We start from the raw sequence: 17,784 nt of genomic DNA on the forward strand, positions 1-17,784 counted from the left end.
CACTGCATTTAACAAGCCTCCTAAGTGATTCAAATGCACATTAAAAGTCAGAAATTTCTGGCTTGAAGGAAAGTTTATCGCTAGTTTGCAATGAAAAAAAAATGCTGAGGTTTTCTTCAACTTATTTCATCTATTCATTCAATAAATGTGTATCAGCACTTTTTATAGACAAGCCACCATACTAGATGCTGAAAATCCTAGGACAATTTATGTGGAAAATGAAAGCACTATGCATGGTTTAGACGCCAATGCTCATTTTCCTTTACACACTGCTTCAGTACCTTGTTCATTTTCTGTGTTACTTTCTTTGAACTACAGCCTCATGCCCTGCTTGATATTGCTTTAAAAGCACTGCAAGCATAAATATCAGACAGGAGCACAAAAGCCAGTCATGAAGAAAGAGTGGTACGGCAAGGGCAAAGTACTACTGTTGGCTTTCCTTGTTCTGATAGCAAGGAAACAAACATAGCAAGAAGGGAGTCCAACCAGAAAAAAATTCCAAATTGTCTTGTGTTGTTAACCTGGGACTCCAATTTGCCTTGGGTACACCTGCAGTTTGCAGGTAACGTTCTGGAAGAAAATACAGAAATATAACACTAAATTCCTCGCTGCATAGCATTATGGGGAATGTGCTATATTTCTTCCTTTTCCCTTTCCCATCCACTCTTCTCAACCTTGATTTGTGCTAGGAGCACTCCTTGCCCTCTAGCTTTCTATTGGTTTACCTGAGATAGATGTGAGAGAGAAAAAGAAAAGTCTATGTAAGTAGTCTGATTAAGACAGTTAACAAGAAGGGGCCAAGAAGCATTCTTGGATGAGTAGAAAGTGAGTAAAGGAATAGAGAATGGATAGGAAGGGAAGTTCTCTAAGTTGCCTGAAATTGGATTGGCATTCAAAGAAACAGAGACTAAATTGTAAAATTAAAACTGATGTCAGCTGGGACTGTTTGGCTCAGTGGATAGAGCGTCGGCCGGTGGACTGAAAGGTCCCAGGTTCGATTCCGATCAAGGGCATATACCTTGGTTGTGGGCACATCCCCAGTGGGGGGTGTGCAAGAGGCAGCTGGTCGATGTTTCTCTCTCATCGACGTTTCTAATTCTCTGTCCCTCTCAATTCCTCTCTGTGTAAAATCAATAAAATATGTTAAAAAAAAAAAAAACTGATGTCAAATTCACAATTTCCTGGCCATGAGTTTTTTCCAGGCATTATCCTCAATAAACTACATATGACAAAACCTCTTTCAAACATCACAGTGAGCTATTTGAACATGGTTTAGAGGGTTTTATCACCTGGTATTAGACACCACTCTCTTTTGACATTTCCACACATTTTACACTTAAAATGGTTAGTCTTCAGAAAACCATAGCACACAAGATTTCTGTATCTTTTGCAGGTATTGTGCTTTGTCTAAATCCAATTGATCCCATAAATTACAAGGCCTTTGTGGTTTCCAAAGCCCTCAAGATTCCAGAAACAGAACTTGGCAAAAATGCATGTGTCCCTGAGCTTTCAGATGTTTCCTCTTAATCAATGTGGTCCCTAGTTAAAACAAAAAACAAAAAACAAAACTATATTTGATTGCAGATAACATCAGGAGACTTTCCACTGATAGCCCATTAAGTCCAGGTTGTGCCTTTTGTGGATATGTGTGTGTAAACAAAAACATATAAAGCCTTGGCCAGTGTGTGGTTCAGTTGATTGGAGGAACAACACCAAAGGTGGCAAGACTGATCACCAGTCTGGGTAGCTTCAGGAGGCAACTAATCCATGTTTCTTTCTTCTCTCTCTCTAAAAATCAATTAAAAATATAGTAATTAATTAAAATCAGAGGTCTCTAGTGAGTCCCAAAGTTACTATGGAAATACATTGAACTAAAACAATGTTTAAATGTAAGTTTTCATCTTATCAATCTGCTTTGTATGTGTATTGGATATCCAGGGCTAACCTAAGATGGTGAGGATCCCCAGGAATCTTAGTCATCTGCCATGCTATGAAAAGCAGGCTCATGCTCAGTTGAACCTGGTTTAGAATTCCCAGGTGCCCAGAGTTAGCCCAAGGAACCTATGAAGATACGGCAAGTCCCTGTTTTTAACACATGTTTTGTCTTTTTAAGGACCTTTGCTTTGCATCCTCATAACTATTTTGTAACTACCAAATTGTACTTCTCAGTCCCTTCACCTTTTTCACCCTGTCCCAACTGGAAATATTGGGGGAAGTGCTTTGTAAAGTATATGAATGTCTAACCCCTCTGCTGTATATCTGAAGCTAATACAAAATAATATTGAATGTAGGATTGTAATTTAAAATAAAATTTAATTAAAATAAATAGATGAAATCCAGGGTGGGGAAAATGAGCTTTGACATAATAGCTGTGAAGTAGAAAACAAAGCAGATTTCTGCTGCAAAATAACTCTAATCAGTGCACAAAAGAGGGTATTTTTCCTCTAAAACAAATTAGTGAGATAATTTTTAATCCCTCGTTTTTGTTTTTTATTCTGTGGGCCAATAATGAACTCCTCAAACCCCCCTTTTTAAACAAAGTCCAAGCTATGCTATGAGAGTAATCCCGGGATATTTGTTTTCAGATATTTAATGATTATCACTTAAGGTTACAAGTGATTTCAAACCAATATAGATAAACATAGCATATTTTCAGGGTTTACTGCAGCATTTTGAAATAAAATAGATATGAATTAAAATTGCTTGTACAATAAGCTAGTCTATTCTGAAATCCCTTCTCCTCTAGTGATGTACCTGGTGTTAGACACCACTCTCATTCATAGGTTTAGATACAGCAAAATAATAGAATTTTCATGTGTGGAATATAGTGAACAAAATAAACTGATGAACAAAATAGATACAGAGAAATAGAAGCATGAAACAGACTGTCAAACCTCAGAGGTAAGTGGGGAGAGGGTGGAGAGTGGGAAGTGATCAACCAAAGAACTTGTATGCATATATGCATAACCCATGGACACAGACAATAGGTGGTAGAGGCCTAGGGTAAGGGGCACAGGTGAGTTAGATGGGGGCAATGGGGAGGGAAGGGGACATATGTAATATTTTTTAAATTTTTAAATTAATAATAGAATTTTCAGGTTTTCTCTATTGCAGCTCTTAACATACCTTGCTTGTGCCTCTATTTAATTTCCAATATTTTAATAAATACATTTAGAGTTCAATTTTAGCTACAAAATAACCAGTCTGCCATTCAAGAGGATATCTGCATTGTCTGTACTGGTTTTTCTTGTTTTGCTTTGTTTGATATTATAGAATATTTGGAAAATTTTATAAATTCCAAAATTTAAATTTTATAAAAATTTTAAAATTGTTAATATGATAAAATATTCTACAATTTGATATCATTATATAATATAATGCCAACTTTATTTTTCAATTTCAATTTGTTTTTATGCATAGATTTAGATGTAAGGAAATATGATAAAATTCCAAAAGTTATTATTTTGAGATAGTAGAATTATCAGTGATTTTTATTTAGCTTTTTATGCTTTTCTGAATTTTCCAAATATTCTACAATAAGCAAATATGTATTCATTTTATTTTTAACTTATTTTTTTAAGTTTTTTATTTTTTTATTTTCTTATTTAGAGAGAGGGGAAGGGAGGAGATAGAAGGGAAAACATCTGTGTGAGAGCAAAACATTGGTCAGCTACCTCCTGCACGCCCTCTGCTGGGGATCAATCCCGCCACCGAGGCATGTGCCCGGACCAGGACTTAACCTTTCCCTGCACAAGAATGCCCAACCAACTGAGCCACGCAGTCAAGGGCTAGATGTTCATTTTAAAATCTTAAAAGGGCATCCTTAAAAAAAATTAACCTGTTTTGCTTTTTATATTACATCAAGTTTAGTTGTAAAAATAAACAAGCAAATCAACATACCTTTTGATTAAATGGGCTCGGCTGTTCACATAGTTGGAGTCAAAAGAATAGTTTTCAGTCTGCAATGGGAAAAAAAAAAATGTTATATACATGATTCATAAAAAGAGCCAAACTGTCCTACTTAGCAGAAGGGGGTCATTTTTCTACTGGGTAATAAGCAATGAATGAATAAGAAACCAAAGGCATAGTGGGGCAACAGCCTGAGTAATGCCTACCGCCTCCTTGGGGCCCTCGGTTTCTGTGGATGCAGGCCTCACCTGCAGACTAAGATGAACTTAACACAAAAATCCCCTAGAATGAGTCTGGCTACTGACTGCAACCACTAGGGGAAGATACAGCATGACCCACAATCTTTACAAAAACTAATTGCTTCCCATTCCCTAGTGGACACAATTCTGTGCCCATCAAATTGACTGGAAATTCAAAGGTATTTTTATTAATAGTAGATAATTAACATGTTAAAATATTTATTCCATGGATATGGATATGCAGGCAAGGTAATCACCCACTGTGGATTTACTAGTAAACTCTGCACTTCCCTTTGTTTTAAGATATTTAACTCAGTGCTGGTTATGCAGGCAAGTCTCCATTTTATTACAGATATAAAAGCAAACAAGCATTATGTCAAATATTGGGTGAAGGGCAGTCCACAGGAGGTGGCAAAGCCTTTCATGTGAAACATGAAATTTGCAAGCAAACCCCTGTCTCAGCTCCTATCATTAAAACACCACTGTCTAAACTGGTTGCAGTGGACTGCCTAAGCACCTGCTTTACAAAAGCAAATGCAGAATACCTGCCAGATGAAAAAGATGGGGAAACAGCTTACGAGCACCAGAGGTTGGGGTGATTAAAGGGGAGCAGCCTTAGAAAGTGGTAATATTATACATGGAAATATCGACAGTGATGTTATTAGTCCTAGTTATGCTGACCTTACCCCCAACATTGAAGTACTACTCTCATTGAAGCATTGTATACATTGAAAAGTGCTCTAACCCCTTTGCCATTCTAACAGAAGTCCTCATTATTCTCACCATTCCTTAGGGCTTTCTGAAATCACTTCAATTGAAAGTGCCTGGAAAAGGAAACACAATAGCTGTCTAGCTAGCAAAACGGCAGATTCCTTTCACATGACTACCTGCCAGACATTAACTGCCAAGCTCTTGTGCAATTTTTTATTTCAAGAAGCTCATAGTTTGGGAGAGAAGTAAACAGGACAGGTGATAGCAGATCGAACTACCACATGAGCACCAAACTACCATCAGTCAAGGTGGGGCCCTTAAATATCTAGAGTAGGTGAATATCTAGATGAGATTGGTGGCTAGGTGAGAGAAAGGAGGAGACAATATGAAAAGGAAATCCTGCATTAACTCAGGTATGTCTATGACTGCCAATTGCCCCTCATTTGATGATGATCTGTCTAATATCCACTCTCATTGTTTTAGCTAGAGGATAAAAAATCCACATTAATGTTAACCACAAGTAGCTTAGTATGTTGAAAGGAATGACTTGGAAGAGTAAAAGTCAAAAGGATCAGTTCATTTCTAATTTGTTTATAAGAAAATGGATGCTGAAATTGTTGTAAACATAATTAGAGGAGGATGAGGCAAACTTGAGGCTGCACTGGTAATACAATGCTGGAGTTATTGCTGAAAGAGATTACCTATCAGTCAGTCAACCAACGAGCATTTCTTGAATTAATTTCTTATACCAACATTATAAGCCAAAAATGGTATTGGGTGAAAGTACTCTTCCATGATATTCAGTAAAATATATAATTTAACAAATGGAAGTGACCCAACACCTTAAAAAAGCACCCTATCAAAATACCAATGGCATATTTCACAGACCTAGAATGAACTCTCCAAAATTAATCTGGAATAAAAACAGATCCCAAATAGCTGCAGCAATCCTGAGAAAGAAGAACAAAGTAGGTGGGATCTCAATATCAGATATCAAGCTATATTACAAAGCCACTGTTCTCAAAACTGCCTGGTACTGGCACAAGAACAACATGTAGACACATGGAATAGAATAGAGAACCCAGAAATCGACCCAAGCCACTATGCTCAATTAATATTTGACAAAGGAGGCAAGAGCATACAATGGAGTCAAGACAGTCTCTTCAACACGTGGTGTTGGGAAAATTTGACAGATACATGAAAAAAAAATGAAACTAGACCACCAACTTACACCATACACAAAAATAAACTCAAAATGGATAAAGGGCTTAAACATAAGATGGGAATCCACAAAAATAGTAGAGGCACCAAAATCTCAGACATATGACAAAGCAATTTCTTCACTAATACATCTCCTATGGCAATGGAAACTATGAAGAAAATAACCAAATGGTACTACATCGAAATAAAAAGCTTTTCCACAGCAAGAGAAACCATCAAAAAAACAATAAGAAAGCCCACTGCATGGGAGAACATATTTGCAAATGTTATCACTGATAAAGGTTTAATCTCCAACATCTACAGGCAACTTATACAACTTAATAAAAGATAAATGATCCAATAAAAAAATGGGCAGCAGACCTAAATAGAATTTTTTCAAAAGAAGACAGAAGGAAGGCCGAGGGACACATGAAAGCATGCTCAAAGACACTAATAATCCAAGAGATGCAAATCAAAATGACAATGTGGTACCATCTCACACCTGTCAGAATGGCTATCATCAACAACTCAACAAACCACAAGTGTTGGCAAGGATGCGGAGAAAAAGGAACCCTTGTGCACTGCTGGTGGGAATGCAGACTGGTGCAGCCAATGTGGAGATCAGTATGGAGTTTCCTCAAAAAACTAAAAACGGAACTCCCATTTGACCCAGTAATCCCACTCCTAGAAATATATCCTAAGAAACTGGAAACACCAAGTAGAAAGGATCTATGTACCCCTATGTTCATAGCAGCACAATTTACAATAGCTAAGATTTGGAAACAGCCTAGGTGCCCGTCAGCAGATGACTGGATTGGAAAACTATGGGACATCTACACAATTAAATACTATGCTGCTATAAAAAAGAAGGAATTCTTACCATTTGCAACAACTGGATGGAACTGGAGAGCATTATGCTAAATGAAATAAGCCAGTCAATGAAAGAAAAATACCACATGACCTCACTCATTTGTGGATAATAAAGAATATTATAAACTGATGAACAAAATGATAGATACAGAGGCAGTAAAGCATCAAATATACTGTCAAATTACAGCGGTAAGGTTAAGGAGAGGTGGGGGGGATAAGAGATCAACTGAAGGACTTGTGTGCATGCATATAAGCATAACCAATGAACGCAAAACTCTGGGAGGTGAGGGCATGTATGGGAATGGGGTGGGGGACAATGGTAAGATATGTACACATATAATATCTTAATAAAAAAAAAATGGAAGGAAAAAAATATATAATGGCTTTACAGGGAAACATGAGCAATATCCCAAAATGATGTCAAGTAGAATATTTTGCATAGCTTTGCATATGAAGACATCCAACCTCTTTGCACTGGGCATCAGATATGGAACTCTACAGATACATGACCTCCAGGCATGGTGCCAGAACTCCACATTTGAGCAAATAAGCAAAATCCTACCAATTTTATCCCTGGTGACTATACTACTTCTTGTATTAGTGGAATAATATCTCACCATGAGGATTCTTACTCACAGACACTGAGTTAAAAGAAGAAACATATCTCTGTGAGGCTGCTTGATTGGAATTATGAATACAGTCTATGCAACAGAATTATTCTAATTGGCTAGCCTACACTTATTCTGGCCTCATTAGTACTACAGTCCAAACAGCTAAGCTAACTGGCCATACATGGCCTCCTATAGGGCTGTGTATACTTACACCAAGTGTTCTTGCTCATACTGATTTATGTGTGTGTTCAAAGACAACTCCTGTGCCTTGAAAGGGTAAAGTTTTTTTTACACTTCAGGTGACACATAGAATGGTACTCAGACCACCCAGAAATAGGAACTCTCTTAATGAATAGTTCGCATGTCTTAAGTCAGTGGTTCTCAGACCTAGCTGCACATTAGAATCAACTAGGGAATTGGAGGGGGGTATTTTTGTTTGTTTGCTGTTAAGATACTGTTGCCAAGGTCCCACTCCAACAGATTCTGAGGTAATTGGCCTAGAGTGGGGCCCAGCAATTGGTATTTTTAAAAAACTTCCCAGGTAATTCTAATGTACATTAAGAGTGGAGAACTGTCCTTAGCGAAGGACTAGCCATTGAATGTAACCTGATGTGGCTGTGTTTTCTAAGGCAAACCCAGCTGTTTAGAAGATGGCACCTTTTTATCATATTATCTGCCAAGCTCACTTCAGTATATGATACTGAACACAGCACAAATAATTTTTTTAAGAAATAATAAAAGAGCTTTTCTTTTTTTCACAAATGTATTAGCTCTTGGTTAGCCTTATTTAATCAAAGTTTACTTGACCTTATTCCAATCCCCTCTTTAAGTATTCCAAATGGCAAATAGCATGAAACATTTGAAAGGGGAAATTTTTTTCTAAATGTCACATTAATTTGACTAGAAAATGTGCCCATCTCTAATGAGACAGCCAAGTTAACACAAGAACACAGCAAAGAGACATTTGTTTCTAAAAACCCTAATTTTGACATTAAAAAATGGGTCTAGAGCAAACTTTTATTTCCAGTCTCAGTGGTAAATAAGTCAATCCCCTATCATTTAATATATTTCTCCCAAATTCTTTCTCTAATTAGAAGTCTTAATCCTAGGAATTCACTGAAAACAGAATTTTCACTAGACTTAGGTTGAATAAAATCTTGACTTTCTGAAAACCTAAAGAATAAATACTACTGGATAGCTGAACATTTTTTATTATTTACTTTTATTTTTTAAATTCTTTATTAAGATGTTACATATGTGTCCTTATTCCCCCATTACTCCCTACCCCTATCCCACCCCCCACTCAAGCCATCAACCCCCTGTTGTCTGTGTCCATTGGTTAGGCTTATATGTATGCATACAAGTTCTTTGGTTGACTCTCCCCCTTACCGCCACCAGTCAGAGAAAGATAAATATCACATGATCTCACTCATTTATGGAATATAATGATCAACATAAACTGATGAACAAAAATAGATCCATAAACAGAGAAACATTGAGAAGACCATCAAACCTCAGAGGGAAAGTAGGGGAGGATAGCTGAAATTTTAAGATAACTTAGGGCTTTCCCCTATAAAGACTAAAACCATTAAAATGCTAAGCATTCTGCCTTATTCTAAAGTGTATCACATAGTTGCTTATTAGTTATTTAGGTACACCTATCTGAACATAAATCTTTACAGCATGCAGGTTTTGGCCATATACTCATTGACCACAAAGTGCTGTGTTTTTAAAATTTTGCCTTTAATTTTTTACATGTCCCCAACCAATCTATTATCTAACAATCAGTATTGTTACTCCTCAGTGCTATTAGTATATTCAAAACTGCTTCTCTTCCATTTCGAGTTTGATACTTCTATCTACTGTGTTCTTTGAATCTATCTTACCTAATAACAGACAAACATGTAAATTGACCATACCTCAGCTACACCACCAGCCTATCAGGAGTTATATGCAAATTACCCAACAAATATGGAAGTTAATTTGCATACACAGGCAGGAGTAGCAGGTGCAGGATGCTTGAGTCATGGCCATAGCGAAGACTCAGGTGTTGTGCCCCACTCCCAATCTCTCAGGGCCTCTGGGCAGCATGGAAAGGAGGGGCCAGAGCAGAAAGAGGCAGGTGCCAGAGAGGAAAGAGGTGGCTCTGGGGCCTAAGAGGAAAGGGGCTGGGCCGGAGTGAAAAGAAGGTGCTGGCATCCAGGGAAAGGAAAGCCCATTCTAGCACAAATCTTCATGCATTGGGCTTCTAGTATTGTTATATTTGTTAGATTACTCTAGAAAATAAAAGATAAGTTCTGGGTAGAGAGCTGAGATGTTGTTATTACAAAAGGGAAATTACATGATCTTTAATATAGAAACTTTTGTGTAATATTTGGGGTTTTGTTGTGTTTGTTTTTGTTTGTTTGTTTGTTTGTTTTTTCCACCTAAGAAGTCTTTTTTGCTTTCTACTTTCTATTTCCAGCTCCCTTCTGGATATATGAGGTTTCTAGTGAAATATTTTGGTGGGTGGTATGTTATTATGTCTCTATGTTAATAAATCTGACACATCAGAATTCAAATACTTTCACTTTGTCAGGCCCCCAAGGTACTAGAATGCCCTACTTTAATTGTCATTTTGCCTTACTTTTACACCTCACTGAATTCTGCCCTAGTCGTTTGGAAGAGTGACTGTGACTCTCTCAGAATCACATTTACAACCAGGAGAAACTTCAACCCAAAGGAGAAAGAAGCCCAATAAATGAAGATATTCAGGACTAGAATCTTTGCCCCGTGGCACAAATCCCCAAGTCACTACACATAGCCTTAAATAAATTACTTATCCCTCTTGAGGACTTAATTTATCCATCTATAAAATGAATATCCCAAGATATGTCAATGCTCCCTTCAAGCTCCAAAAGTTCTAGGATTCTGAGTCAAAATGGTTCTTATTAATTCATTCATTTGTCCATACATTAAGCATGCATTGAACACTGAAGATGAAAAAGAAAGACTTAGGCTGCACCAAAAGGAAATCACAGACTAATGAATCTCTTATGAGAGGTGCTTAAAATGTCAGCCATTCAGAAAACCATGAAAAATAAGCACACACACACACACACACACACACACACACAGAGATTGGCACATACTACTTACTTGCAGATACATACATATACTAGTAATTGTATACAAGCTATTAAAATGCAACTTTGAGAATTACACTACTATTTTATAGAGTTAAATAACACCCTAATAGCTGGAGAGATTAGGTGACTCACATAGGAGGATTTGACCTTTATGTTTATTATACATACAAACCCACATCACTAATACAGGAAACCTCCCCCTCCTATCAAATGGGCTATAAAATTATTAAAGTTCTTAAACGTAGCTTGTGTATGTTCCTTCAGCTCCATTCCCACAGTCTTCATCACCTTGTGCCACTTTCTTCATCTGTATTTGCCTTTGCTCTAGCACTGGTTGGCAAACTCATTAGCCAACAGAGCCAAATATCAACAGTACAACGATTGGAATTTCTTTTGAGAGCCAAATTTTTTAAACTTAAATTTCTTCTAACACAACTTCTTCAAAATAGACTCGCCCAGGTCATGGTATTTTGTGAAAGAGCCACAGTCAAGGGGCCAAAGAGCTGCATGTGGCTTGCCAGCCACAGTTTGTCCACCACAGCTCTAGCCCATTCTGCAAAATCTTTCAGAAAGTTTCCATTCTGCATAGTCTTCTATAGTTATAATTTGTTGCCTGTCTTCACTCCCAGTTATTGCCTTATAAATATGCAGTTGTCTGGATATAACTGCTAGGAATAAAATGACACAGTTAGGTGCTTTCTGCCCATCTAAATCCAGCAGTTCTGCCACATCTTTGGGGATAGCAGTAGTGACACAAGATAGTGTTTCCAAACCAGAGTACATAAAATTTCTTTGAAAAGACAAGGCTTTGTCAGATTGGAAGTAGGTGGGGAAAAGAATGATAGGGATTTCACCATTCAATATGAGTTTTCTTTTCACTTGCTAATCTTTACCTTCCCTTGTGCTTGATGAGCCATTTCCACTTTGGTTTAATTTTACCAATGAATAAATTGTTTTACGTTTCTTTGGGCTGAAGGAAAGATCAACACCCAACCATAAAGTGAGAAGTAGTGCCTAACTCTTAACATAATTCTAATCAATACACCAGTTTTTATTCCACATTATTATTTCCACCTACAGTAATTCTTCAGCCTTTTGAAGGATCTTAAGGACCAGAGTTTGCTTATTTTTTGTATTTTCCTTTGCACTTCCTTCACCCTGCAAAGTTCTTGCCATTCTAATGTGTTTTCAGATATTATGTAGTTGTTTTACACATACCTCCTAATTTCATTGAAGACAAATTCCTATTTAATAAAAAGCTATCAGGAACAAGTTGATACCTAATCTATGCACAGATGCAAAACAAATAAGATCTCAGTGTGAGTAAAGGTAGCTTAAGAGTAAATAAAATTATGAATCCAATCACATGACTCACACTTTATCAACCCATATAAACAAAATTCAACCTGTGAAGTAAATAACTATCAACTACATTTGCCAGTGAAACAAACCCTGGAGTCCAATGTATATCTCCAAATATTACCTACAACACATTAAAGCTATTTTGCAGGTACAGAGTATAGAGTACCTTTTATCCCCAAATATCAAAGTACTTTACAAACATGTGCCAACAGTTATCCCCCTATTAAACAGCCAAGAAAATAAACACACAAGTTAAGTGCTACAGCAATATTAAATACTGACTCAGCTAGAACATGTCACAAAAATGAAAACAACAAGCAAAATCCCCAGGAGCATTATTCTTGGCATTAACTACTACTGAAATGGAAAGCAAACACAAGATGATCAGGACAGGGAAGTAATTAGCCTGTTTCATACCTGTTTTTCTTAGAATGACTTTATTGGCTACTTTCAGTGAATGGGCCAGGAGAGTGTAATCCAGCAGTTAGACAAAAATAAATTTGGCACACACAAATAGTTCTCCAGATCTAGATGGCGAGACCTGCTGCATAGCTCAAGAGATCTAGGTTCTTCCCTGGAACCTTGGTGACAATTTCAATTGTCCTTTAGAAACTAGTCAACATAAGATGACTAGTGATGACTTATGGGGTATCACCTGTTTCAGAAGCTATGATTTGGTAAAACTGGTTCAATTGACAATAAGAAACTAATATAAGACCTTCCACAAGCAATAGCACAGGGAATCACAGTAGGAGCTCTTCTAAGTCCATACAATCTATTAGCCACCCCTAGTTCAGAGAAGACTCAGAACTCTCAGAACCTGAGCTGGTCCGTTCTTTTCCATTAAATTTTATTTTATTGGTTCTTTGATTCTCTGCTACTTAGCAGTTATGTAGCCCTGACTGCCTTCAGAGTGCAATTCATATTGAGTAAGCCTTGTCAGTTGAAAAGACTCAAAATATTTGGAGGGGGAATAGCAGGTAGCCCTGTTTCTATTAACAAAAATAATACTTCCAAATCCAGTCCCAATCCCAATTTCATTATTTGTGCTATGCATCACTTAAAACCCAGTTGCCTTCACAAACAGCCTTTGGCATACCATTCTAAATTCATTTCCCTTATACCAGCTCATTGCTCAAGCTGGTAACGTGACCATACCAACAAAAACAAATAATGTTACCATCTTAGAAATACTGAATGTGTTAGACAATAATATTGATGTTTCTACTTAGATACAATATAATAGGCCATTTTATTGTTTGTGGTCAATGAAATCCTCCATAGTTCTCTTTTGGCTCAGCTTTTATGATTACTGCCATGGTAAACAGAGGGTGGGGTGTTTCGGTTCACTCGTTGTAATTCACAAAGTCAACGATGTGCACACACACAGCATCCTCTTATATTTACTGTCACAAAATATAGAATATAAACATTATTTATTTCTGATCTTTTAAATACTAATTTCCAATGTAATGGGGCACAATAAACATTTTTCAAAATCAAATTTTGTGGTTGCTTAACATTGGCAACTCTCTAATTATGACTATAGTCTAAACAAAGAGCATTTGGTTCTGTTGAAATTATTAAGCCCTGGAGAAAATCCACAGTAGCCTTCAGTTTCTTGCAACTTAAATGATCACTGCAGCAAATCAGTGTCAGAGGCAAGATAGAGTTACTCTTTAGCCTTACTTCACGAACCACAAATGAGATGATCCAAGAAAGGAAGAGGACTCAAGGAAATAATGAAAATGTATACTCATTCTCTAAAAACCCCTACCTGTCCTCCAAAATCCTAATAGACCTTCTCATTTTATGTGTCAGGAGGAAGGCAGGTTAGAATTTTACTTCATTTGGGAAAAGAAATTAGTCAATGACTAATCTGACATAAGAGTGCTGGCAATCATACACAGTCAAGTCATAATTACACCTTGCACAGTGACTAATATTATTGGCTTGAAATTGTCAGTGTACTACAAATCGGTTATGAAGTTGTGCAATGCACCAACAAAACAATTACTAAAACACCTTGCATCTATATGGAACCTTTTATTAACAACAACAACAAATAACCAGAATGTGTAACAGATTATTTTACAAAGGTATCACTTTCCCCCACAACTGAAACATAATAGTCATTTTGTAGTGGTCACAGTAAGTTAAAAAGGTTTCAGGAGAGAGAGAAATTACTAAAATTTAGGGAAACCATAAGAGAAGGAATTTTTTTACTAGTAGATGAGCAGAAAACAAACATCCAAGTTGGAAAGTGGGGCTGAATGTAGCTTGCTACATGTTCTCCAGAGCTCATGGCACAGAGTTTTGCTTCTCCTCCAGCCAGCAAGAATTCTGTGAGATACTTATTGCCTGCAATGGACTATGAACCTTCTGTTTATATCATCTTGAAAAATGAATTAGCATTTGAAAATGCACACAATACACAAAAAAACTTATCATTTATTTCTTCTTGCTTATATTTTTGCCTTTAACCAACATTACCTACTTAATCCTTCTGCTGCCATTAATACATATTATTAAGCCCATTAAAAGAGGACCGAACAGGTTAAGAGACGTGGCCTCTAATAGAGAAAAGCAGCATTGCATCTGCAGCTGGAATTCAAGATTCCTCACTCTGGGTCCTGAATTCATACCACTAGGCCACACCTCATTAGGATTCTGGAAAATGCAATAAAATAGAAGTAATTAGGACTGGCTGACTGGGTGTACTATTTGGGAGGGGAAAAAATACCCTAGCCTGCTTAAACGTGACAGGTTCGAGGGCAGTGAACACAACTAGAACAATTTCCTCCTGCAGAAAGATTAAGAAATAATGAGGGGGAACAGCTCACTCTCCCTCTACTGTAAGACTCCAGCAGCAAAAATCAGGAACAATTACAAACTTAACTGTCAAAAAAATTTAATGCTGTCAGAAACATAACACTGTACTGTGTCAGGCAGTCATACCTTCAATCTGTGTAGTTGAGTTCTACCTTCCTTTCCCAATATTGTTCTCAGTTTTCTCTCTCCCCAGCTTTCTCCTGGTCAGTATCTCAAATGCTCTTAGACAACTTTTTCTCCATTTACTCTTACATATACCCACACCTTTCTATCAAAGGAAACTTGCACACTCACTCCTCATCCTGGTCTGCTCGATACTGTGTCTACATAATAAAAAATAAAACATTTTGTTTGGGGTTAACCCAGTACAAACAAGTATAGGCAGTCATGTCTTAATTCACACACACACACATACACACACACACACACACACACGAATACATATACATTATATATATAATTTTTATATCTTAGTGTCTTGTTATTTAAAAATGCTTTTTCCTGGTAGACACAGCTTTCATTAGGGCTAAGTCACTCTGTGATTATTTTGGTAAGATGGCTATTAACTTAAAAAATATCACAGAACAGTGAAAGAAAAGTCCTAGAAAAGCTCCCAATACAAAGCCTTCAAAGTGAAAATAAAAAAAAGTTCTTGCTAGCCATGTGACTTCACAGAAATCACTGAACCTCAATTTCCTAATCTATAAAATGGAAATAATATATGTCCTAAGTAGCTTACTTAATTATTATTAGAATCAAATAAAACAATATAGATGCAGGTGCTTTCTAAAACTATGTATTACTAGGCAAATGACAAGTCTGATGATCATGTTACAAACTTGATTTATCTTAAATACTTATTTATATCTCTAACTAAACTAAATTCCTATTGAACATTATGAATAGCTTTCCTTCTAAGATTTCCAACTAATATTTTTATCTCATTCTCCCCCTATCTGTATTTTCAGAAAAAGAAATAATAGAGGAAAACCAAGATGGCAGCATAGGTAAACACCTGTACGTGCTGCCTCTCACAACCAAACCAAAAGTACAACTAAAAGACAAAATGAATATCCAGAACCATGGTAAAGATGGTTGAGTAGAAGTTCTACAACTAGAAGGAAAGAAAAAAGCAAATGAGACTGGGTAGGAGGTGCAGAGGCATGGAAGAGCAGAGGTACGGAGGTGCACAGATCAAGTTGGCAACTGGGTGTGCTATTTTTTTCATTTGGAAGGGAGATACAAACACCCAACTGCTCTGAACTCCAGTTTCTGGTGAGATTCTGGGGACCCAGACTCATATGGGGAGAAACTAGACTGTCTGGCATTGGGTAAGAAAGTGAGGGTGGCTTTCTCACAGAGGTGCTCCCAGGGATCATTGTTACTGCATGGGGACTCAGAGACATGGAGAGGCTGAGACACAGAGACTGGCTGACTGGCAGCATTGCTGTTTGCTCCACCCTGGTGATTCCCTCAGACCCCACCTCACCCAATTAACAACACCACCCAGCTGTGAGCAGCGGCTTTTGCATATGAATGGCCTGTCATTTCACAACCTAACCTAACAAACTGCAGCTGGGTCAGAGAGCTCCAAAACTTCCAAACCTCAAACAAAGAGGAGAAATCTGCAGATCTCCTGGTAGCTCCTGCTGGGTGGCCTCAGGCAGTAGCTGACTTTGCACCTCCTTGGAGATCCAAGAGCCAGTGTACCTAGTGGTCAGTGTGAGATAACACTCGATTTCAACTCCTCATATCCATAAGTGACAAACTCAAGAGGCAGACTCAGTGAGCACCAAAGCCCCATTGAAGCAAGTCCTGCCCCATAAGGGTGTCTCCAGCACAGCAGTTCTTCCATTATAGACACAACAGCTCCTCACAGGCAATTGTCCTGGAGGTCAATTCCTCCCAGTTATACCAACAGCAAATAAGGCTTAACTATAAAAAGACAGTGCACAGAGCCCACAAAGGGTATCCACCTCAGGTGATTGGGGAGGCTGAGCCACTGAGCCCTATAGGACACCTACTACACAAAGCCACTCCATCAACACAGGGAAGCAGCCAAAATGCTAAGACAAAGAAATATGCCACAAATGAAAGAAATGGAGGATAACAAACTACTGGATATAGAGTTCAAAACCACAATTATAAGGTTACTCAAGAACCTTCTAGAGAAACTTAGTGAGATCTTCAAGGATCTTAGTGAGAATGCCAAAAAAAAAAAAAAAAAAAAAGGAAAAGGACCAGTAATAAATTAAACAAATTAAACATACACTGTATGAAATAAAGAATAATATAGATAAATTCAACAGTAGACTAGAGGATCCCAAGAATGAAATCAAAGATTTGAAATACAAAGAAATAAAAAACACCCAACCAGAAAGCAAAAAGAAAAAGAAAAAAGAATCCAAAAATATAAAGAGAGTGTAAGGACCCTCTGGGACAACTTCAAGCAGACCAACATCCGAATTATGAGGGTGCCAGGATAAAAGAGAGAGCAAGATATTGAAAACTTATTTGAAGAAATAATGACAGAAAACTTCCCCCACCTGAAAGAAATAGACTTACAAGTCCAAGAAGCACTCAGAACCCCAAACAAGAGAAATCCAAAGAGGACCACACCAAGACACATCATAATTAAAATGCCAAGGGCAAAAGACAAAGAGAGAATCTTGAAAACAGCAGGAGAACAATAGTTAGTTACCTACAAGGGAGTACTCATATGACTGTCAGCTGATTTCTCAACAGAAACTATGCAGGCCATAAGGGAGTGGCAAGAAATATTCAAAGTGATGAATAGCAAGAATCTACAACCAAGATTACTCTACCCAGCAAAGCTATCATTTAGAACTGAAGGTCAGATAAAGAGGTTCAAAGATAAGAAAAAGTTACAGGAGTTCATCACCACCAAACCTGAAGAGTATT

General features: G+C 37.4%; 1 protein-coding gene across 5 annotated transcripts in view; it reads right to left on the minus strand.

Annotated features, from left to right (window-relative positions):
• The window catches only part of PCDH19 (protocadherin 19), a 126,157-nt gene that overhangs the window by 61,521 nt on the left and 46,852 nt on the right, over window positions 1-17,784 (minus strand). For all 5 annotated transcript variants that reach the window (XM_084869438.1, XM_084869437.1, XM_084869436.1 and 2 more), the window contains one exon: window positions 3,901-3,959. In XM_084869438.1, the coding sequence (XP_084725564.1) occupies window positions 3,901-3,959 (59 nt within the window). The remainder of the gene's footprint in view (window positions 1-3,900; window positions 3,960-17,784) is intronic.

This window comes from Pipistrellus hanaki (genome assembly GCF_964339955.1).
Source record: "Pipistrellus hanaki genome assembly, chromosome: X".
Lineage (NCBI taxonomy): Eukaryota > Metazoa > Chordata > Mammalia > Chiroptera > Vespertilionidae > Pipistrellus > Pipistrellus hanaki.